Source organism: Hydractinia symbiolongicarpus, chromosome 9 (genome assembly GCF_029227915.1).
Source record: "Hydractinia symbiolongicarpus strain clone_291-10 chromosome 9, HSymV2.1, whole genome shotgun sequence".
Classification (NCBI taxonomy): Eukaryota; Metazoa; Cnidaria; class Hydrozoa; order Anthoathecata; family Hydractiniidae; genus Hydractinia; species Hydractinia symbiolongicarpus.
This window is the reverse complement of record NC_079883.1, coordinates 15,527,800-15,552,522: the sequence shown is the minus strand read 5'-3', so window position 1 is coordinate 15,552,522 and position 24,723 is coordinate 15,527,800. Positions and strand designations below refer to the sequence as shown.

General features: G+C 33.2%; 1 protein-coding gene across 1 annotated transcript; it reads left to right on the top strand.

Annotated features, from left to right (window-relative positions):
* The first annotated feature begins 9,022 nt into the window (after window positions 1–9,022).
* LOC130656484 (uncharacterized) lies at window positions 9,023–23,886 on the top strand. Its single transcript, XM_057459347.1, has 2 exons — window positions 9,023–9,269; window positions 21,697–23,886. The coding sequence occupies exon 2, from the start codon at window positions 21,727–21,729 to the stop codon at window positions 23,758–23,760; it is 2,034 nt and encodes a 677-aa protein (XP_057315330.1). The 5' UTR covers window positions 9,023–9,269; window positions 21,697–21,726; the 3' UTR covers window positions 23,761–23,886.
* Window positions 23,887–24,723: the final 837 nt, after the last annotated feature.

The following is a 24,723-nucleotide window of genomic DNA, read 5'->3' as shown; positions in this document are numbered from 1 at the left end:
ATCCAGTCTGAGTCCATTCAGTACGCTGATAACATAACAATTCACAGATCATGCATAATCGATGATATTTTTCGTACTATACAAAGTCTCGAATCCAACATCCAATCACTTTCGCAATGGTCAGTTGAAAACAGTCTTGTATTCAACAGTGATAAACTAAAAGCAATTATATTCTCCTCGTCCGGAATGAAACAAACAAAAGAGAAGAGCTACCTTATTCGATCCAGAGGTAGGTCTATTCCACAAGAACAATCTGCAAAGCTACTAGGTGTTAAGTTCAATCAGCATCTAGCTTGGACAGAACAATTCAACTCTGTTCTCAAGTCAGCACATGGTACCCTTCGAGCACTTAAAAGCTTCAAACGATTCTCGCCGTATAAGGTACGTAAATCCTTAGCAGAAGCTCTCAACCTATCGATTCTAATCTCCAATCTACCTTTAAACACGGTTACAGCGGCTTCAAAACTGTGCTGCTGGATACGTTCTTGGTCGTCACGCCAAGCGAAGTATTGTCCCTCAATTGACTGCCAATTCGAGAAAACATTGATTTTAATGGCGTTAAACTGGTGTATCGTTGAGGTTACCTCAAACTGAAAATCATTAGCCACACGAGAATATTACAATCTAATGCTCAATGTCCAATAATCGATCACACTAATGACCCGAAAACCTTCCAAAGCCAGGCGAAGATATTTAATGAACTTCCTTCGGCGGTCAGACAAATAAAAGAGAAAAATAGTTTTTATTCAAAAGCAAAGCAATTATATAGAGACAAAGAGGCTCGTGCATTATCAATTTGATTCTAATCTCTTCCTTTTTTTATTTTATCTTGCCAATCTTGTTTGATTTCTTTTTCAATGCTCCATTCTATTCCAGGTTTCAATATCAGCCTTTCCAACCCTCTTCATTTTACCGTAACGCGATGTTTAAGTCAGTTTCTATGTACTCTTCACTTCTGATTTTATCCATTTTTAAACTAATATTTATTGATAATTTATCTACATTGTATGTACTTATTTCTTTTTATATCTTTATTTGATTTTAGGGCGAAGAACCATTGTATAATATGGAACCCAATTTTATGTTTAATAATAATAATAATAGTAATAATAATAATATACACATAATAAAAATTGGTTTGTTTGTTTGCTTGTTCGTTTGTTTGTTTCGCTAAAAAGAAAAATTAAAAATTTTCCAACAGGAACTCTACAGAGAGAAAGAAATATTACGTATTGTAACATAAAAACATAGCGTCCTTTCAAGTCATCCTAAAATTGTTGATTTTTGATTTTAAAAATATTTTTCACTTTACTTCACTTTTGCTTGCAACATTTCGAAAACTCAGAGATAGCATAGCAATAACAACCACTTTTTCATCTTAACTAATGGCCGTGCTTCGATAAAAGATGAAGATCTTCTTTCTTTACTTTAAATCTTTATATAACTTTATATCAGTAAAGCACAACAACATCAGCTTTTCGTTTACGCTAGGAAATAGTAGAGAATTTTTAATCCAGTGAAGTGAGCAATAACAATGATTCGAATCCAGTGTGATGAAAATCTCCTGAACTTCGCCGCCGCGATGAAAGGGTAAACCAACATATCACACGTGTGATTTAAAAAGCAAAACACAAGATGCGCTATTTGTTATGTCTATGAAAATTGTAATGGGGGAAATTATACAACTAAAAACAAAAAGGCTATATTCTGTTATTAAGCAAACATTCTCCTGGAATGCTACGCAAAATATAGCTAAGTACCCTCATGTGATTAAGGAACGGTTCTTTTGAAAAAATAAAATATAACAAAAGCAAACTGTACTATAATTTTACAAAAACGATTGTTGTAAATTCCGATGCTAGCTCCACTGGGATGGCAGCGCATGCGATGCATGTAAATCAACAGAGAATTGCATTTAGACAGTTTCTGAAAGAAGAACAAGAAAAAACTCCGCTTGAAGGGAATTAAAAACTATAGAATACTCGCTGGAGTCTTTAAAAGGCATTTTGATAAAACAGAAATTCTATGGAAAACGGAAAGCGGATAATTTTGCAGTGTCAAAAATTGTAGAAGCGGGAAGCCAAAAAAAAAGATCTCCAAATTATTCCTGAAAATATATTTTATCTATGAAGGAAAAAGAGAATTGATCTAACTGCAAACTGGGTTTCAAGGGAACATTTAGGATATGCTGACGATTTCCATCAGAGAATCTTGAACGCGCGACGTAGAAAAACACGCTATGACGTCAGTTGATTCTAAAAATATCTCATACCACGCGGAGGAGAAGCGGAAAAAAGACACACAAAAAAAGTTAAAAATTTTAAACTCTTTTTTCCGCGCAAGGCACGCTTGGAATTTCAGCCAATCATAAATGAGAATTTTTAATGGGTCAACAAAATTAAGGAAGAAATATTATGAAGAAACATTTCTTAAAACAATGTGGCAAGCTTGGATGTAGTTGAAAGATTTAGAAAACAAATGGAGGAGAGAAATAGTTTCAATGCAGTTGAGAGCTCTAAAGAACATTTTTATTGCATTTTTAGTTCCGTTATTTGATCCTTGTTCGCAAAGTGGCACCATGCCACTTGTGTTCTCTTAAATTTCAGCTCTGGTACATGGAAAGTATTGTGTGAACTCCTCTTTCATCAAAAAAATTGTGTAATTCGACACAGGCTCTGGTAACACTTTTAAAAGTCTCCACATGGGTGATTATTGGTCTTCAAAAAATCCGAAACCTTGTTGCTAGAATGCCAAAATTTTTTTCAATGACACGTCTTGCACGTGACAGTCGATAATTGAAGACAAATTCACTTTTATCGAAGATATTTCCCCTTGCATAAGGTCTCATCATGTTCTCCTTAATTGCGAATCCTTCATCCGCAACAAAAATATAGGGAAACTTGATGTCACTATTGTAGCCAAGAAAAAGACCCTCCTCTGAAAATCCCAAAAGATTTTCATCTATTGCTTGCGCAAGTGAACTGTTGTTATATATGCTACTTTCACTTTTGCGCCCAACCCAGCACCGTTTCTTTTCTGTTCACGTTTAAAGTTCTTTTTCTGAAAATCATTAACAAAACAATTTTTTTTTTCTTAAAAGCAGAAGCCTGTTCACAGCCGCCATTTTGACTGATCAGATTTGTTACGGGAGCACCGTTCGAGAGGGAAACGTCGCTGAACGAAGAACTCGCGGAAAGATTTCTCTGATGGAAATTGCACTTTAGTCGTATGATAGATCACGATGACTGGCAAGTAAAAGAAGAACTTTATAATAATTTGAACCTACTGTTCCCGAGATAGCAGGTCTTAGACGTTGTACAATTTGTGAACCTTACATATAAAAATATGCAAAACTGACGTTTACAGAGAAGAGTATTGGATTTTTTATTAGTAAGACTAGAAACGAATTATGTCCAGTAAAAAATCTAAAAGTGTACTTAGAACTTACAAAGTTAACGGACAAGAGTGCAGAGGAATTTATTTTTAAAGCAGTCACTGTGACAAACTCTGGGAAAAATAAAGAGCTTATCATGCACAAAAATGAGAGAAATACTCCTAGAAGAGCCGGTAAGTATCGGTTTGGGAAAATTAAAGTTTGGCCTACATAGTCTAAGGTCCGGTGGTGCAATTTATTATGCCACTGTACAGGCAAAAATTATGTTACGGAGATTTTAACGAATCTCTTATAATAATACGGAGCTTCTGCCTGTCTGTCTGTGTGTGACTTTTACAAGGACGATATTTTTTACCACCCGAATGCACGAGTTTTTTTGAGTTTTTTTGTCAATATCTTATTAATGTCAATATCTTAAATTAATGAAGCCATTACAGTGCACTTAAAACTTTGAGGCCAAATAACTTGGAAACGAGGTGGTGATTCTTCACCGCGTGGGTAACTAGGGACCACCTAGGACCAATTTGGGTAATTTTCCCAAACCTGGGTCCCCGAATCCGTTTCGGAATGGACGGTTTGATGACGTCATCAAAAAACCTTTAAACCCTAATATCTCTGCATCCGTTTGTCAAAAGTACACGAAGGCCACAGGCATACAAATTTCTGAAAAAAAAATTGTGTGTTCTGACAGGTCTCTGCTGACGTCAGCTAAATTTAAATGACGGTTGTTTTTCTCTGTTATCCTGTCTAAGTGGATTATTCCACGGGCCTTATCGACTAGTATGTAATAATTTTATAGTGTGCTTTGACAGTTTTGTGAGAAAAATAATGATATTGTATACTTTTTATACAAAGCTAAGACGACTCCTCTTCTTAAAACAACTTGTTTTTATTCCGTTAGGTCTGTCTACGTATAAATAAGGTTAATATTGTTTAGTAACAAAGTCAACAAAATATTCTTTTCTGTTTCCTGACGACGTTTATTCAAAACATTCCTAAACCTCTCTCTGTGTTCAAGATTTTGTCTCGTCGTTAAACGTATATCGTAGCATAAGACGCTGGTAAGCAGGATCTTTAAGTTTAAGTTCAGTTACGATAACACAATCATCCTACTTTGCTATCCAATTAAAAGCAATATGTTTGTCCACAGAAAGATTTAACGTTGATGACGTTCACAAATCATTTCTATCAGCCATATTGTTCGCGCGTTGTTACGCTACTCGTAGCGCCATGTTAGATTTCTAACACTAATCAAAAATACCGGCACCGACCGATAAATCAAACGATTTGTTGTTTATTATCAAGCTAGCCCCAGACTTGGTGTCGAAACGCCGGGTTAAGCCACAAGCAACTGTGTTACCCGGCGCTAAACGCCCGGTGGAGCGATTATGGGAACTGTAAATTGTATCACAGACAGGTGGAGTGTTTTATTCAGGTATACAGTATGTTGTAAATCAAGTGAAGCGCAAACAAAGAAAGAGTGTTTAGGGTGTAATATATTTTTCAAAAAATAACTTTCCCACAACTTTAGCTGAAATAAAAATACAGCTTACAGCCCGTAGTTACCCCGTCATAGAGGAAACAGTCGGGCAACCTTTTTTATTTTTAGGGAAATATTTCCGGTAAAGATTCAGAAATAAGTGTTATGCAGTGTTATGCAGGTATACAGTGTGACACATCCGCCATAAGCGTAATACCCTTTTCCAAAAATACTACATATATATCTGAACTCGGGTGTAAGTAAAAACCCATTGTTACCCCGTCCAGCTTAAAAATCACTCAATATTAACTGAGATGTTTACTTATATACGTGTTTGCTTTCTAAGTTAGGCTGGTGGAAGAAACAAAAGCAAACTTATTTAATCAAGTTTGGCGTCGTATGAGGCGTGGTATGGGACGTCATATAAGGCGTGGTATAAGACGTGGTATGAGACGTCGTATGAGACATCGTATGGGACGTCGGATTGTTAAAACAAGAAGTCCCGGGAAATATCGTTGCTGTTTTTTATAGTTGCTTATAAGTTGCTTTGTTTTTGATGGATTCGAGCCTCGTGTTGCAAGATGTTGTTTATAGAAAGAAAAATTTGTAAAGTAATATAAAAAAATGCCAGTCATTCGCGAGATAATTAACCGCCCGAAGCGTTTATTTATTTTTTCGATTTTTAAGAAAACAGCATTTAAAGGGGGTATTTTTTTTCTCTAGCCTATGGAAGACATATTTTTAACATAGTATTTACTACATCATTATACCACAATCACCAGTTATATTAAAAAGCTAGCGCAGCATCGACCACATCTGATATTTCATCGGGTTTTTGAGAGGTCTTCTGTCTGCGAATGTTAACATTTGTATTATGTTTCAAAGAAACATTAAAGAAGGGGCGTCCGTAACAATAATGCGACTAAAACAGGATTTCCAAAGCTCATGTGCGTTTTAAATTTAAACGCATGCTGATTTAGCTAAATTAAAATTCTTTAAAAACAACCATGGAATTCGAGAAGCGTCTATTGCAAAACGGATAAAGTATCCTTTGTTTTATTGATTTATAGTTTAGTTTTTATATTTTAGAAAGCTAAATAAAACAAGTTTTGTCTGCCAAGTAGTAGTATCCACGATATTTCATTAATCAATATTTTTATGTACTATTGGCGTTAAAATTAAGTGGCCGATTGTTCTCTTAATTTTCATTTGAACATGTATTGACTTCATTTATAGATTAACAACAAATGTTTGTTGTTTCACAAAGGTGTTTGTTTTGTCTTGATTGTAACCAGATAAGAATCAGATGTAATTTGCATTACTTGAGCATCAGGAGCTTTGCTTAAATCACCATTTGCTAAGTTAACAAATTTTCCTCAGTAAAAGTTCTTTGGTTTCTTGTACTAGTCGCCATGTTTTCTCAGTAATGTGTGCACGCGTTCTGAAACATTAAACTTTTTTGGAATAACTATTTGTTTTTTATCTTTAAATCTGATTGATTGATCCAACTCGGTAAAAATAGTCTCATACCTGTCAGTTCATATATATCTTTAAGAATGTGAAATTCATTCACGTAGATACTAAAGCGTTTAGACAGATCATCACCTCAGATAATCTATCACAAGCAACTTCGATCCCATTGCGCTGTTTTGAGACACAGCACAATGTAAAAATTAAGAAATGCTTTCCAAGCATTTCTTAAACTCGTTAGAACTGCTTCATTTTAAGCTAGAGTCAAATTACTTTCTTTGTTTTATTTTCTCAAATTTCTTACAAAATCAGTCTAGGCGCATCAGCTCCTAAGTTTAAGTTGATTTAACATCTTATCAATGGTTAGCTTAGAGGCCTAGTTGACTTTATCATACTTTTAGCCCTACCTAAATTAAATAAACAGTTGATTGAATTCTTAGTTATTATCTGACATCCACATCTGTTTTTTATTGACCATTCATCTGAAAAAGACCAATTCAATCTTTTCTATTCATCTGGGTTCCTAGGACTACAGCAACCTCTCGTTCTATCCCTTTCAAGCCTCGGCAATTTATTAAACCCACAGTGAATAAAAAAGAGAAGGACAGTGAGGAAAATAAAAAAAGTAGTGACTAGCTAACAATATTTTAAAACTAGTCGTTAGCCGTGGAAATTTCTACGATGGATTATCCACCGTACATAATTCTTCCAAAGCTATTTTGTGCATCCGTGCATTCTTGCCGCCTGTTTACGTAACGCAATTTTCTTGAACGGAGATCATTATTATAATTGTAGGTGTTAACTACGTTTTTGATTACAAAACTCTTGGTTTTTAAATTGGCACACAGACACAGACAGACAGAAAGACAGCGAGTATTAAAATATAGAATAGTTTGTGGCCCGTGCATAAATCCACGGGAGTTTGCCCGCCGTAGCAAAGTCGATAAACTATATTGCATTTGTTGTTTGTTGTTCGTATCTTTAAAATTGGATACGTGGTTAACACATTTTCAAACAACAGACAGGCAAATTACAGCAAAATACGAATTTTCTTACCAAAAATCTTTTAGAACTAAATTCGCAGTAAATGTTAAAGAAATTTTAAAAACCTACCCAGATTATTTATGTAAATATGTTTATTCTAACCCCCAACACATCACAAATAAAGATTAAAAGAGGTGCAACAAAGTACGCGAACGATATGTTATGCGTCCTTATCTTCAGGGAACGAGGTTGTGCATAATATATATCAGCAGATAAGTCTGCTTTTTAACCCTATTAAAGCCCATTGTTCATGTTTACAGACTTTTGTATAGTGTTATTGATCACTCTTGGAACCAGGAAAGAATATATACTACGCGTGAACAAATACTGCATTAGGAAAAATTATACAGAGCGATTTTCTTTTGATTGCATGAGACAATATGGCACAATATGGTGTTCATTTATTTATTGACATTATAAGAAGTATGTTGACACAATGCGAAACTCAGTAATTCAGTTTTTCTTTTCATTGTTTTCATAGCTTTATATAAAATTATAAAATGTTAATACAGTAACACGATAACTTCTGTTGTTTAGAACAATTTAGGAGGATAGAAGAACAATAGAGAAATAAGAATAATTACCCCGGTTAGAATTTTGGTATAGCAGACCTTGATGGCTCAAACTGGTCTTTTGTTACGGTACGTTACAACGCATCTAAACACGTTAAAACACGATAAAACGCATCTTGACACGTTAAAACACGTTAGAACGCATCTGAACACGTTTTAGTACGTTGTGTGGTTTTAGATATAATCTACTATTAAATTACTGCAATTTATTGTAATTGACGCAGACCTGTTATTGGCACTTGTTATCGCTCTCCGATAAGCGTCAAACCCTACAGTAAAAAAGCACCAGTCATTTTAATTAGTTGTGATACGGTATATGACAAATCCAAGTGATTATAGCGCTGGTTGGTATACACGTCTCAATCACGTACAGAGGATCGTAATTTTACACACAAATATTTTTGTTCGTCGCTTCAATCATGTCAAATGTGGCTAAAAGAAATTCACCCACCAGTTATAATTTCCCTGGTAGTCACGTGATTTAGTCAATTTTTTTGTTCTTTCGCAGTAAAATTCGTAGGGACACTCAACCAAAACAAAAAATAGCATATTTCATTGCTTGATTAAATTGGGCTTAGCCTAGGCTGCTTGATTATCCCCTGCGGAGGACGAAGCAATGTTATTTTATAAAAACACTGAACACAAAGGAGCCTTCCTTTAGGATTTCTAACAATGTCTTTAATAACCATTTCTCTATCCCTAAACTAAAACAACAGCAAAAAAACAAACAGCAACCTGCGCATAGGTTTCCACTTATTTTATAGTTTCTTTCTCTGGCCATTCAAACTTCCTGGACTGACCATTACTGTTGCTGGGTAAAATAAGAATATATTTTGCTTGTTTGAAAAATATTGGTACTCATCGCTATTAAAATATGTAAGTTTGTTAACGTAATCTGTTTTCAGTAATTGCATTTATGAAAAGAAATATTTTTAAATTGCTCTATTCTACCGATTATGATTAAGTACTTTTAATATCCTTAAGACTCATTGACAGATAAAAATGCACAGCGAGGCTACCATTTTGCTATGCACACATATTTATTTTTAAAAGGAAAAAAGTTCGAAATTCCTCCTAACTTTCTTCGAGAATGCATGCTTTAAAAATGTTAAAAATAAAATGAAAGAATCATCATGAAAGAATTTAATTCCTCCAACATAAAAATGGAATTAATTTGGCGTCCTTAGCAACAAGGATAATTTATGGTTGGTTGGTTAGAAGGAATTAGAACATATAATTGAAGGACATGAACAAACAATGAGATAGCGTAAAGAACGAGGTTGATGTTTATGAAAATTCACTTAGCAAGGTAAGCAAACTATTGAGTTTTAATTCTCATAAACTCACTTCAATATCTGTTACATAAACAAAGGGGAAATATGAATTGTGAACCAAATTAATTTTTCAAGTGATCAAATGTTTCCCCGATTTTATTTTTTCCAACTTCACCAATACTTTTCCTCATTTTCTCTTTTTTTTTAACAGTGATGCATTTTCCTCAGTAATACATTTTTCCTGAGTAATTTCCCCGGTTTCTTCTAGGCAGTATTTTATCATTTTTTCCAAAGCTCGACTGTCTTTTTAAATTTTCAAAAGTAATGCGAGGTATGCTTGAAAACTGAATATTTTATAACCAAAAATTGTACAACCTTGTTGTTATTAGTTGTGTTATAGTTTATAGTTAGGATAATTTTTCTGCTACCTGTGTTTAAACTTTACTTTAAAAAACCATTGAAAGATAAGTGATTTGAACTTCTGACAAGTAAGTAATTAGGTTTATTCGTGGCCATCTTTTCTTGAATTTTAAAGGTATTAAATCGAGTGTAAAGTGTGTAAATTAAGTAAAGGTGTTAAATATTTTTTTCTAGTTCATTAGATAATAGCTAATAATCAAATTTAATGGTTAGTCAAAGGGTCATGCTAAAATCCGCATACTTACAAACTTCTCCTCTTGTTAATGTTGTCCCTAATAACGCTATTGCGTTTCATCGAGTAAAACAAGTATTCTGTTTTCTATTCCAGGACTGTGTTAATTTGTATTCTGCAATTCTTACATTAAGAAACATGAATTTTGTGCGCCTATAAAAGCTGCAACAGCACGCCGTGTCTATTATTATTTGAAAGATTTATTCAGTTAGATAAAAAAACGGGGCGTGACTCATTCCTAGTCTTCTTATTACCTAATTGTCGCGGATTCTAAAACATTTTCTGAAAGATTTTAAAATTCGGACAAAATTAACTTCGATTGTACATAAAATCAAGTTGCACTTAATATTTATGCTATTTTTGTGTTAAAAATAGTTTACTAAAATTTTTGTATTGTTGAGCAAATTCTGGTAACTAACAAAAAGTTAGAGGTAGACTATAGTATCTTGTGCGTAGAAAAAAAATGTCATAAGAACGTAAACACCATGTTTCAACACATTATAGTGGTTTGATTAAATATCTGTTGAAAAATAATTACTTGTTTTGTACGTATTGCAAAATTTTCTTCTCAAATTAAAAAGTAATTTGAACATGTTTGTGTTGACGAATTCCTACTCACTTATCACGTGTGCTTAATTATATGTTATATCCGGTATAATTAAGAATTTTGTTATTGTTAGCCTTCTTAGGCTGCTGGAAAAATAAAAAATAAACGCCACCGGGAAGGAAAATGTTTGGGCTTAGGTTTGATCCAGAATAAAATTAAAGGAGAGGATAAAAAGTATTTTTTTGCGATGTAAATTCAAAGATTTTAATTGTGACATCTATTTCTCTTCTTACTTATTTACCCGATAACTTTTTAAGATGAGAAAAGTGATCTTAAATGATATATCAGATGTTTTACACAGCCATATGTCATTACATGTTTTTGGATTTCAAATATTTTTCTCGTAAAAAACATATTTTATTCTTTTTTCTAGTTATAATACAACTTACGTTTTCTTCTAGTTACAATACAACTTCTTCTAGTTACAATACAACTTGAGTTTTCTTCTAGCTACAATACAACTTGAGATTTTTTCCAGTTGCAATACAACTTGAGTTTTCTTCTAGTTGCAATACAGCTTGAGTTTTTTTCTGGTTACAATACAACTTGAGTTTTTTTCTGGTTACAATACAACTTGAGTTTTCTTCTAGTTACAATACAACTTGAGTTTTCTTCTGGTTGCAATACAACTTGAGTTTTCTTCTGGTTGCAATACAACTTGAGTTTTCTTCTAGTTACAATACAACTTGAGATTTTTTCCAGTTGCAATACAACTTGAGTTTTCTTCTAGTTGCAATACAGCTTGAGTTTTTTTCTGGTTGCAATACAACTTGAGTTTTCTTCTAGTTACAATACAACTTGAGTTTTCTTCTGGTTGCAATACAACTTGAGTTTTCTTCTAGTTACAATACAACTTGAGATTTTTTCCAGTTGCAATACAACTTGAGTTTTCTTCTAGTTGCAATACAGCTTGAGTTTTTTTCTGGTTGCAATACAACTTGAGTTTTCTTCTAGTTACAATACAACTTGAGTTTTTTTCTGGTTACAATACAACTTGAGTTTTTTTCTGGTTAGAATACAACTTGAGTTTTCTTCTGGTTAGAATACAACTTGAGTTTTCTTCTAGTTACAATACAACTTGAGTTTTTTTCTGGTTGCAATACAACTTGATTTTTCTTCTAGTTACAATACAACTTGAGTTTTCTTCTAGTTACAATACAACTTGAGTTTTCTTCTGGTTACAATACAACTTGAGATTTTTTCCAGTTGCAATACAACTTGAGTTTTCTTCTAGTTGCAATACAGCTTGAGTTTTTTTCTGGTTGCAATACAACTTGAGTTTTCTTCTAGTTACAATACAACTTGAGTTTTTTTCTGGTTACAATACAACTTGAGTTTTTTTCTGGTTAGAATACAACTTGAGTTTTCTTCTAGTTACAATACAACTTGAGTTTTCTTCTGGTTGCAATACAACTTGAGTTTTCTTCTAGCTACAATACAACTTGAGATTTTTTCCGGTTGCAATACAACTTGAGTTTTCTTCTAGTTACAATACAACTTGAGTTTTCTTCTGGTTACAATGCAACTTCAGTTTTCTTCTAGTTACAATACAACTTGAGTTTTCTTCTGGTTGCAATACAACTTGAGTTTTCTTCTAGTTACAATACAACTTGAGTTTTTTTCTGGTTACAATACAACTTGAGTTTTCTTCTGGTTAGAATACAACTTGAGTTTTCTTCTAGTTACAATACAACTTGAGTTTTCTTCTAGTTACAATACAACTTGAGTTTTCTTCTGGTTGCAATACAACTTGAGTTTTCTTCTAGCTACAATACAACTTGAGATTTTTTCCGGTTGCAATACAACTTGAGTTTTCTTCTAGTTGTAATACAGCTTGAGTTTTTTTCTGGTTGCAATACAACTTGAGTTTTCTTCTAGTTACAATACAACTTGAGTTTTTTTCTGGTTACAATACAACTTGAGTTTTTTTCTGGTTAGAATACAACTTGAGTTTTCTTCTGGTTAGAATACAACTTGAGTTTTCTTCTGGTTAGAATACAACTTGAGTTTTCTTCTAGTTACAATACAACTTGAGTTTTTTTCTGGTTGCAATACAACTTGAGTTTTCTTCTAGTTACAATACAACTTGAGTTTTCTTCTAGTTACAATACAACTTGAGTTTTCTTCTAGTTACAATACAACTTGAATTTTCTTCTGGTTGCAATACAACTTGAGTTTTCTTCTAGTTACAATACAACTTGAGTTTTCTTCTGGTTGCAATACAACTTGAGTTTTCTTCTAGTTACAATACAACTTGCGTTTTTTTCTGGTTACAATACAACTTGAGTTTTCTTCTAGTTACAATACAACTTCACTTTTCTTCTGGTTACAATACAACTTGAGTTTTCTTCTAGTTACAATACAACTTGAGTTTTCTTCTGGTTGCAATACAACTTGAGTTTTCTTCTAGTTACAATACAACTTGAGTTTTTTTCTGGTTACAATACAACTTGAGTTTTCTTCTGGTTAGAATACAACTTGAGTTTTCTTCTAGTTACAATACAACTTGAGTTTTCTTCTAGTTACAATACAACTTGAGTTTTCTTCTGGTTGCAATACAACTTGAGTTTTCTTCTAGCTACAATACAACTTGAGATTTTTTCCAGTTGCAATACAACTTGAGTTTTCTTCTAGTTGCAATACAGCTTGAGTTTTTTTCTGGTTGGAATACAACTTGAGTTTTCTTCTAGTTACAATACAACTTGAGTTTTTTTCTGGTTACAATACAACTTGAGTTTTTTTCTGGTTACAATACAACTTGAGTTTTCTTCTAGTTACAATACAACTTGAGTTTTCTTCTGGTTGCAATACAACTTGAGTTTTCTTCTGGTTGCAATACAACTTGAGTTTTCTTCTAGTTACAATACAACTTGAGATTTTTTCCAGTTGCAATACAACTTGAGTTTTCTTCTAGTTGCAATACAGCTTGAGTTTTTTTCTGGTTGCAATACAACTTGAGTTTTCTTCTAGTTACAATACAACTTGAGTTTTCTTCTGGTTGCAATACAACTTGAGTTTTCTTCTAGTTACAATACAACTTGAGATTTTTTCCAGTTGCAATACAACTTGAGTTTTCTTCTAGTTGCAATACAGCTTGAGTTTTTTTCTGGTTGCAATACAACTTGAGTTTTCTTCTAGTTACAATACAACTTGAGTTTTTTTCTGGTTACAATACAACTTGAGTTTTTTTCTGGTTAGAATACAACTTGAGTTTTCTTCTGGTTAGAATACAACTTGAGTTTTCTTCTAGTTACAATACAACTTGAGTTTTTTTCTGGTTGCAATACAACTTGATTTTTCTTCTAGTTACAATACAACTTGAGTTTTCTTCTAGTTACAATACAACTTGAGTTTTCTTCTGGTTACAATACAACTTGAGATTTTTTCCAGTTGCAATACAACTTGAGTTTTCTTCTAGTTGCAATACAGCTTGAGTTTTTTTCTGGTTGCAATACAACTTGAGTTTTCTTCTAGTTACAATACAACTTGAGTTTTTTTCTGGTTACAATACAACTTGAGTTTTTTTCTGGTTAGAATACAACTTGAGTTTTCTTCTAGTTACAATACAACTTGAGTTTTCTTCTGGTTGCAATACAACTTGAGTTTTCTTCTAGCTACAATACAACTTGAGATTTTTTCCGGTTGCAATACAACTTGAGTTTTCTTCTAGTTACAATACAACTTGAGTTTTCTTCTGGTTACAATGCAACTTCAGTTTTCTTCTAGTTACAATACAACTTGAGTTTTCTTCTGGTTGCAATACAACTTGAGTTTTCTTCTAGTTACAATACAACTTGAGTTTTTTTCTGGTTACAATACAACTTGAGTTTTCTTCTGGTTAGAATACAACTTGAGTTTTCTTCTAGTTACAATACAACTTGAGTTTTCTTCTAGTTACAATACAACTTGAGTTTTCTTCTGGTTGCAATACAACTTGAGTTTTCTTCTAGCTACAATACAACTTGAGATTTTTTCCGGTTGCAATACAACTTGAGTTTTCTTCTAGTTGTAATACAGCTTGAGTTTTTTTCTGGTTGCAATACAACTTGAGTTTTCTTCTAGTTACAATACAACTTGAGTTTTTTTCTGGTTACAATACAACTTGAGTTTTTTTCTGGTTAGAATACAACTTGAGTTTTCTTCTGGTTAGAATACAACTTGAGTTTTCTTCTAGTTACAATACAACTTGAGTTTTTTTCTGGTTGCAATACAACTTGATTTTTCTTCTAGTTACAATACAACTTGAGTTTTCTTCTAGTTACAATACAACTTGAGTTTTCTTCTGGTTACAATACAACTTGAGATTTTTTCCAGTTGCAATACAACTTGAGTTTTCTTCTAGTTGCAATACAGCTTGAGTTTTTTTCTGGTTGCAATACAACTTGAGTTTTCTTCTAGTTACAATACAACTTGAGTTTTTTTCTGGTTACAATACAACTTGAGTTTTTTTCTGGTTAGAATACAACTTGAGTTTTCTTCTAGTTACAATACAACTTGAGTTTTCTTCTGGTTGCAATACAACTTGAGTTTTCTTCTAGCTACAATACAACTTGAGATTTTTTGCGGTTGCAATACAACTTGAGTTTTCTTCTAGTTACAATACAACTTGAGTTTTCTTCTGGTTACAATGCAACTTCAGTTTTCTTCTAGTTACAATACAACTTGAGTTTTCTTCTGGTTGCAATACAACTTGAGTTTTCTTCTAGTTACAATACAACTTGAGTTTTTTTCTGGTTACAATACAACTTGAGTTTTCTTCTGGTTAGAATACAACTTGAGTTTTCTTCTAGTTACAATACAACTTGAGTTTTCTTCTAGTTACAATACAACTTGAGTTTTCTTCTGGTTGCAATACAACTTGAGTTTTCTTCTAGCTACAATACAACTTGAGATTTTTTCCGGTTGCAATACAACTTGAGTTTTCTTCTAGTTGTAATACAGCTTGAGTTTTTTTCTGGTTGCAATACAACTTGAGTTTTCTTCTAGTTACAATACAACTTGAGTTTTTTTCTGGTTACAATACAACTTGAGTTTTTTTCTGGTTAGAATACAACTTGAGTTTTCTTCTGGTTAGAATACAACTTGAGTTTTCTTCTGGTTAGAATACAACTTGAGTTTTCTTCTAGTTACAATACAACTTGAGTTTTTTTCTGGTTGCAATACAACTTGAGTTTTCTTCTAGTTACAATACAACTTGAGTTTTCTTCTAGTTACAATACAACTTGAGTTTTCTTCTAGTTACAATACAACTTGAATTTTCTTCTGGTTGCAATACAACTTGAGTTTTCTTCTAGTTACAATACAACTTGAGTTTTCTTCTGGTTGCAATACAACTTGAGTTTTCTTCTAGTTACAATACAACTTGCGTTTTTTTCTGGTTACAATACAACTTGAGTTTTCTTCTAGTTACAATACAACTTCACTTTTCTTCTGGTTACAATACAACTTGAGTTTTCTTCTAGTTACAATACAACTTGAGTTTTCTTCTGGTTGCAATACAACTTGAGTTTTCTTCTAGTTACAATACAACTTGAGTTTTTTTCTGGTTACAATACAACTTGAGTTTTCTTCTGGTTAGAATACAACTTGAGTTTTCTTCTAGTTACAATACAACTTGAGTTTTCTTCTAGTTACAATACAACTTGAGTTTTCTTCTGGTTGCAATACAACTTGAGTTTTCTTCTAGCTACAATACAACTTGAGATTTTTTCCAGTTGCAATACAACTTGAGTTTTCTTCTAGTTGCAATACAGCTTGAGTTTTTTTCTGGTTGGAATACAACTTGAGTTTTCTTCTAGTTACAATACAACTTGAGTTTTTTTCTGGTTACAATACAACTTGAGTTTTTTTCTGGTTACAATACAACTTGAGTTTTCTTCTAGTTACAATACAACTTGAGTTTTCTTCTGGTTGCAATACAACTTGAGTTTTCTTCTGGTTGCAATACAACTTGAGTTTTCTTCTAGTTACAATACAACTTGAGATTTTTTCCAGTTGCAATACAACTTGAGTTTTCTTCTAGTTGCAATACAGCTTGAGTTTTTTTCTGGTTGCAATACAACTTGAGTTTTCTTCTAGTTACAATACAACTTGAGTTTTCTTCTGGTTGCAATACAACTTGAGTTTTCTTCTAGTTACAATACAACTTGAGATTTTTTCCAGTTGCAATACAACTTGAGTTTTCTTCTAGTTGCAATACAGCTTGAGTTTTTTTCTGGTTGCAATACAACTTGAGTTTTCTTCTAGTTACAATACAACTTGAGTTTTTTTCTGGTTACAATACAACTTGAGTTTTTTTCTGGTTAGAATACAACTTGAGTTTTCTTCTGGTTAGAATACAACTTGAGTTTTCTTCTAGTTACAATACAACTTGAGTTTTTTTCTGGTTGCAATACAACTTGATTTTTCTTCTAGTTACAATACAACTTGAGTTTTCTTCTAGTTACAATACAACTTGAGTTTTCTTCTGGTTACAATACAACTTGAGATTTTTTCCAGTTGCAATACAACTTGAGTTTTCTTCTAGTTGCAATACAGCTTGAGTTTTTTTCTGGTTGCAATACAACTTGAGTTTTCTTCTAGTTACAATACAACTTGAGTTTTTTTCTGGTTACAATACAACTTGAGTTTTTTTCTGGTTAGAATACAACTTGAGTTTTCTTCTAGTTACAATACAACTTGAGTTTTCTTCTGGTTGCAATACAACTTGAGTTTTCTTCTAGCTACAATACAACTTGAGATTTTTTCCGGTTGCAATACAACTTGAGTTTTCTTCTAGTTACAATACAACTTGAGTTTTCTTCTGGTTACAATGCAACTTCAGTTTTCTTCTAGTTACAATACAACTTGAGTTTTCTTCTGGTTGCAATACAACTTGAGTTTTCTTCTAGTTACAATACAACTTGAGTTTTTTTCTGGTTACAATACAACTTGAGTTTTCTTCTGGTTAGAATACAACTTGAGTTTTCTTCTAGTTACAATACAACTTGAGTTTTCTTCTAGTTACAATACAACTTGAGTTTTCTTCTGGTTGCAATACAACTTGAGTTTTCTTCTAGCTACAATACAACTTGAGATTTTTTCCGGTTGCAATACAACTTGAGTTTTCTTCTAGTTGTAATACAGCTTGAGTTTTTTTCTGGTTGCAATACAACTTGAGTTTTCTTCTAGTTACAATACAACTTGAGTTTTTTTCTGGTTACAATACAACTTGAGTTTTTTTCTGGTTAGAATACAACTTGAGTTTTCTTCTGGTTAGAATACAACTTGAGTTTTCTTCTGGTTAGAATACAACTTGAGTTTTCTTCTAGTTACAATACAACTTGAGTTTTTTTCTGGTTGCAATACAACTTGAGTTTTCTTCTAGTTACAATACAACTTGAGTTTTCTTCTAGTTACAATACAACTTGAGTTTTCTTCTAGTTACAATACAACTTGAATTTTCTTCTGGTTGCAATACAACTTGAGTTTTCTTCTAGTTACAATACAACTTGAGTTTTCTTCTGGTTGCAATACAACTTGAGTTTTCTTCTAGTTACAATACAACTTGCGTTTTTTTCTGGTTACAATACAACTTGAGTTTTCTTCTAGTTACAATACAACTTCACTTTTCTTCTGGTTACAATACAACTTGAGTTTTCTTCTAGTTACAATACAACTTGAGTTTTCTTCTGGTTGCAATACAACTTGAGTTTTCTTCTAGTTACAATACAACTTGAGTTTTTTTCTGGTTACAATACAACTTGAGTTTTCTTCTGGTTAGAATACAACTTGAGTTTTCTTCTAGTTACAATACAACTTGAGTTTTCTTCTAGTTACAATACAACTTGAGTTTTCTTCTGGTTGCAATACAACTTGAGTTTTCTTCTAGCTACAATACAACTTGAGATTTTTTCCAGTTGCAATACAACTTGAGTTTTCTTCTAGTTGCAATACAGCTTGAGTTTTTTTCTGGTTGGAATACAACTTGAGTTTTCTTCTAGTTACAATACAACTTGAGTTTTTTTCTGGTTACAATACAACTTGAGTTTTTTTCTGGTTACAATACAACTTGAGTTTTCTTCTGGTTAGAATACAACTTAAGTTTTCTTCTAGTAACAATACAACTTGAGTTTTCTTCTGGTTGAAATACAATTTATGTTTTTTTCTGGTTGCAGTACAACTTGAGTTTAAAAATGCCGGTAAATTTTTTAATCAAAACTGGTAAAAATATATGGTCTTTACAATACAGTTGAATAAATGAGGAAAAGGCTAATATCTAATACAAAATTGGTTACGGTGCAATATTGCTTTTACACATTTAATGTTGTAAAATTTGAATGTTTCAAATTAGTCGCGCTGCAGTGACACCAGCAAGAATTGATTATGGTTGGCTACGAGAACTTTAAAATGATATCTGAAAGCCGGGCAATTACGTGAAGGGATATGGGGATATATGCAAATAATATGTCCGAAAATCAACCTTGTCTTCATGGTTTTTTAGGTGACAAAAATTAGGGTCACCTTAGAACTAGTCAAACAAAAATTAAAAAATACTTTCTTGACGAACTTTTTAAAGGTTATCTTTATTTCTACTTTTCTTTTAAAACCTTTTCGTCAAAGGAATGTGTGTATCACCAGAACAAGATGACTCAGATCTCCATCCCACTCAACACAACATTAAAATCTTAACAATTCTAAATCGGAATTTTTGCAGCAAAGTATTTTTAATCTGGCACCTGTCAAATCTATGAATCATAGAAGCAAACCTATTTAACGAACGTTTTATGCTTAGTCGAGATTGTTCAATAATCCGACATTTGTTTCTTCTAAACCATTGTTGTTTGATATATTTTGATATTTTTAAAATGTAGGCGGAGAAAAAAATCAAATACAGTAAGATATAGAGAAAACTTTTCATTTTTTAATGATACTAGACTTAAAAAGAAATAAAAGGTACTTCTAGAATATATCTGCTATCTTTGTCTACTATACTTTGGTTGGTTGAAATTTACCGCGAATTAATTTTGTTATTGCGTCAAAGATACGGTGAGTGTATGCACAAGTACTTTTTGTATGGAAATTCTATAAAATTGTTTTTATATTAATTGACGACTTAAGAAAGAAAACAATGGAGGGGTCAATCTTAGCTGTATAACATTTAGCCAAAAAATTGTCATTTGTGGTCTTAGTTTAAGAACTAATTACGGAACATTATGTCACATTTTCTACAAAAGGTTTTTCCCTCAAAGTAGGTTGGTGGCATACAATTTGAGTTTTCTTTCTTTGAAATAAAGATTACAATCTGAGAGCGTTTGGGTCCCAGGCCCCTAAGATTACCCTTATCTGAAATTTGTTCCTATTATTTGTTCCTATTATTCTCAAAAACTACAAGTTGGTAACATGTAGTTTTAGAGAATATTTAAGAGAATTTTAAAAATGATAAATTTTTACCGAAAATTTGGGTCTTAAGACCGACCCCCTAAAAGACCATGTTTATGACCATAATGGGGAAAACCCCATAAGCTACAAACTTTAAAATTTTCACATCCACTTTCTAACATAGTGGAATGTGAACGGCCATTGAAGTAATTTGTTCGATTTATAAATGCACCATGCTTAACTTTTTCTTACACCAATTTCATTTTTTCCAGGAAGAAAATTTCTTTAAAAAACTGCAAAAGCCGTCTTTCTGTCCGCAGCAGTTTATTTTAGCCACACAAAAAGTAAGATACCGTTAATTACATAGTGCATACGAAAAATACCTTCAAACAAACGAACAAACAAAAATAAACGAGTAAGTGTCATTAGCCGTTTTCTCTCTTCTAAAAAGCGACAATTCCTGGGAACGAAGGTGAATTAACCAATCATCAAACCAATGCTCTGCAGCCGGCAGTTTGAGAATGTTTAACTTTGGCAGACGCGTAAACTAAGTGAGCAACGTGGAGTTTCCTTCACATTTTCAAATAACGTAAAATGAAGAAAAAAAATTATATAAATTGTACTTTTGTGTCTTCCTGGATTCTTGCTCAATTTCCAATTGGCGTCTAACTGACGCCAATTTTAAAATTAATTTTGTTTCATATTAAATTAGACAGCTAGCAGCGTTTATGCTGAGATCAAAGAAAGCCGACATATTTCTGCATTATATTCTGCACAATGTAGTGACAAAAAAGAAGTTTTGATGCCAAAATGCTTCTAGTGTAAACGTCAGCAGGTATTTTTGGATCAGCGTCTAATTGAGGCGTCCAACATACAGATATTGATTAACGGCAGTAAGACGCTTACTGGGACCGAGCTTTATATAAGGAGTAGTTTTTATAAACATCGGATACTTTGGTTTTTCGTGCATATCTCTTATAAGCATCTTCTCACATGAGCACGATATGTTATTTAAACAGGTTCTCAATGTTAAGAGTAGTCTTTTGTCTTTGAATTATTGTATATTTAAAATTATTTCAAGAAAAAATACGCATTTTTTTAAGTAAAATATATTTCGACATTACAGTGAAATTATACTACATATGAGATATTCGTATGTGTGACATTTATTTATTACCAAACGATGTAATTAGTGGGATGACGTTATTTGTAAGTATAACTTTTAATTATTAGTTGTGTAATGTTTTTTATATATTTTACAACTAGCTTTTATGTAGTATATTTCGACCGTAATGACATAAGATATGTTGAAACATGTTTCATTAAAAAAAATGTGTATTTTTTTGTAATGGCTACATGTAGTCATATTAAAATGGTAACCTCGTTACCACGGCCTTTTTCGCTGTTTTGATGTCAAATGCAGTGTCTTCAAAAAGGCCCTGGGGACAAGGTTGGTTGGAAGGACAAAAGTCGTTGCTAACGTTGGCGCGGAGTTAAGTAATGGTCAGTTATTATTTTCGGAGTAACTTGCGTTCGATTTTAAAACTCGTGATAAATAGAGGCTGATTATAACAACGATAGATGAATGAAATATAAAAACAGGGTCCTACTTTCTTTAACTCTTTTTACTGAAAATTTTATTGAGTAAAACTGGATTCTTCAACATCATCCATTTGTTTATGTTTCGTTCATACCCACCCTTAAAAAATATTTTGCCTCACGCTATTGTCTTGTTATGACTGTATAAAAACTTTACTTCATATCATATGGCCACTACTAAAGATTTATCGGCCGCTGCAACAGCTGAGTTGTTGCTACGTAAAAATCTATCTTGTTGTTTTAGGGAGCTCTCTAACATTGTTGGCGAAACACCATGCCACGCAATGATAAATATCGCAAAAAGCAGGATGTAGCGGCAAATCACGTGCCACAGAACTTTATACCTGGTTTGACAAAACCCAGATTGTCAATTCATCCAGATGATGATGTGACACCAGCCACCAATCAGAAAGTCAGCTCGGTGTGTTACCAGGGAGTAAAAGTAAGAATGTTCGAAAACCCGAAATTATCAGAAAAGCTTTTAATGCGAGCAGGCATTGTAGCCTTAGGTTTTCCTGCGCCGAGTAAACATATTAACTGCGAGCAGGTTAAAAAGGCCAGCCTCCGCTCTTGTCACAGTTTTGATGAATACGATAATAACAATCATATACCTCTTGAAAGGCGTTCAACGATTGCTTGTGCCAACCAAACCAGCACAGAACATTCTCAATATAGTCCTGTTAAGAATCTCCTAACAAGACAAAGGTCTGTTACAGCTGATCCAGTCGCAAATAATTCGCTTCCACATGAAGACACAGGTGTAGAATACAGCTTGAATAATCTGTCCAATGAAATTTCGTCTAGTCTTCCAGAGTTAAACTATCTACCAGAAGAGGATGGTAGTATCGGTATTCAGATTCCTACAACTGAAAAACGAAGAAGCCGATCATTCAGTAGCGGATTGAACTACCCTCCCGAAGTTATTACTCAGAATGTTAAACGAAAGTTAAGTCGCATTATTATAAAAAAGAGTGAAGAAGAAGAAAAACAGAAGTTAAAACAAGAAAGAGAAATGCTTGATGCTTTACAAGGTGCATTACGCTCAAAACTTCCAAAAACTTTTCGTGCCACTGCTAGCATGGGTTTATTTGACCCTACGTGTTTTTACGACTCGAAGCAAAAACATTCAGTTCAACAGAAACCGAAATTAAGACACGGTTCCTTGCCTGCCATATTTAAACACGTGTACCGAAAGTATGATTATGTTGTTAGCGAAGACGAAGAAAGCCCGACAGATGCAAATCCGAAAAGAGGATTTCTAAAAAGGATAACGAATTCGCCTATACTCTCCAGGAAGACAGTTTCTTCAGACGAGAGTGGTTTTCCCCGAAGCCCTGTCATAGAAATAAAGCCTTCTCTATTTAAAAGAGCGAAAGCTTACTCCACCAAAAATGGTACTGAATGTTTGCAAAACCGGAATTCTAATTCATCTGATGATTCCGGTATTCTTATACGGAGTATAGAGGAGGATAATAAAAAAGAACTATCACAAGCTGACGTCACGATGGATTGTGCTAAGGAGACACAAAAAGAAAGCGTAGACGAAGAAGTGTGTACTCAAGCTAATACACCACTGCGATATAAAATCACAGAAACAGAACAACAAACAAATGGGCCTCATCAACAGAATATCGTAGCTATAGACACACAAGTATTGAGACTCCCACGGCATGACGTCACAACAGAGAACAATGGACAAACAGAAACATTCCTTGACGCGAATATTGTTTCGTCAAAAACATGTGCTAAAAAAACACTGGAGAAGGGTGGGAAAACAGAAGGATTGCTGAAAACTCAACTGGGCATTGGTAATAAGAATAATCAAGAACCTCCTTTAAATGACAGCGAGGTTTATTTTAATGGAATTAAGATACTCAACGTAAATTCTTTAAAAACATCGAAAGTGGGCACATTACCCGATAATTCTGATGATGTTGAAAATATGTCTGAAATCAGTATCCAAAAAAATAATACGGATAAAAATGACGAACAGGTTGAGCAAATCGTATTAAGAGAAGATCAAGACACACATCTTCATGTAGAAAAACACGATAAACATTACAAAATGCGACCAAAGCTACCTGTATTCAGCACAGCTTTGGCCCAAGACACCACACCCGGGGTTAACAAAGGAAATTTCATGAAAAGCGCTGAAAGAGAACGCATAGCTCTTTCAAAGCAAAGTTCTGAAGACTTGAAAGAAAGACACCTAAAAGAAATTGATGAAATGTTTAACATGCACGAACAAATCCACGACAAGCCCGTGTTTTACAGTTTTCCACTTGGACTTAAAGATTCGAATGTTTAATTTTTTGGGTACGTGCTTCTTTTCCAGTTCGATTGTTGATATACACAAGGAAACCTTAAACTTTTAAAGACCTTTTTTAACTATATACTGTATAACTGTTACATGTAAGTACTATAGACAGCCGTGCTTGATTTCTAGCCATCAACCACCCACCGAATGCAATTCTAATATTTCTCCTTACTCTTATATTAAACGCAGTGCCACTGTCCACTCTCAGCAATTGACTGTTAAAAGAGTATATCGTAAGCGAGTGGATAGAAAAGACAAACAACAACAAAGATAAATCTCCCGTTTTCTGCAAGCAAATAGACAAGCTCCACACTGTGCAAAGTTTGGAAACCTTTTTTTTGAATGAGTTTCTTATTTTACAATTCTTGGTTTTGACAAAAAAAATCCAGGAATTTCAACAAGAAACGAAAGCAATAGCTTCTATAATTTGGTAACAGATTTGCAATAACTTTTTAGAAATTTCTAGTAGTAGTGGTCACTGTTAAGAAAATTTTTAACACAGAACATCAATACAATAATATCAGAATAATATGAATTTTACAAATTACAAGCGGGTAGTAAGTGGAACAAAATTTTACATTGTAAAAAAAGCTTTTTCATGACCTGTACAAATTCTAACTACTTCCCCACCTTATTGATAAATCGTCTTAAAGAGTTATTAGGCTTTTTATATTTGAACGGCCTAAATATTAAAAGCCCAACCAGTCCAATGGTGACGAAGTTAACACTCATATTGAGGTTTTGGATCAACCTTGTCCCCAGGGTCTTGTGACCCCTAAGTTGTTAAATGAAAACTTAAAGGCAAAAGGAAAGCAAAAATGCAGACTAGATTACCTGAAACGTTCAGAATTGCGAACGTGCAAGAATGCGGCCGAACGTCAAAACATTCGGACGAGCGTCTTGACGTTCGGTCGGACGTCCAAAGCGTTGATTAGCCACGGTAAACACGTGAGA

Excerpts from the sequence above, each read along its gene's own strand:
- LOC130656484 (XM_057459347.1), top strand. The coding sequence starts at position 21,727 with ATGCCACGCAATGATAAATATCGCAAAAAGCAGGATGTAGCGGCAAAT.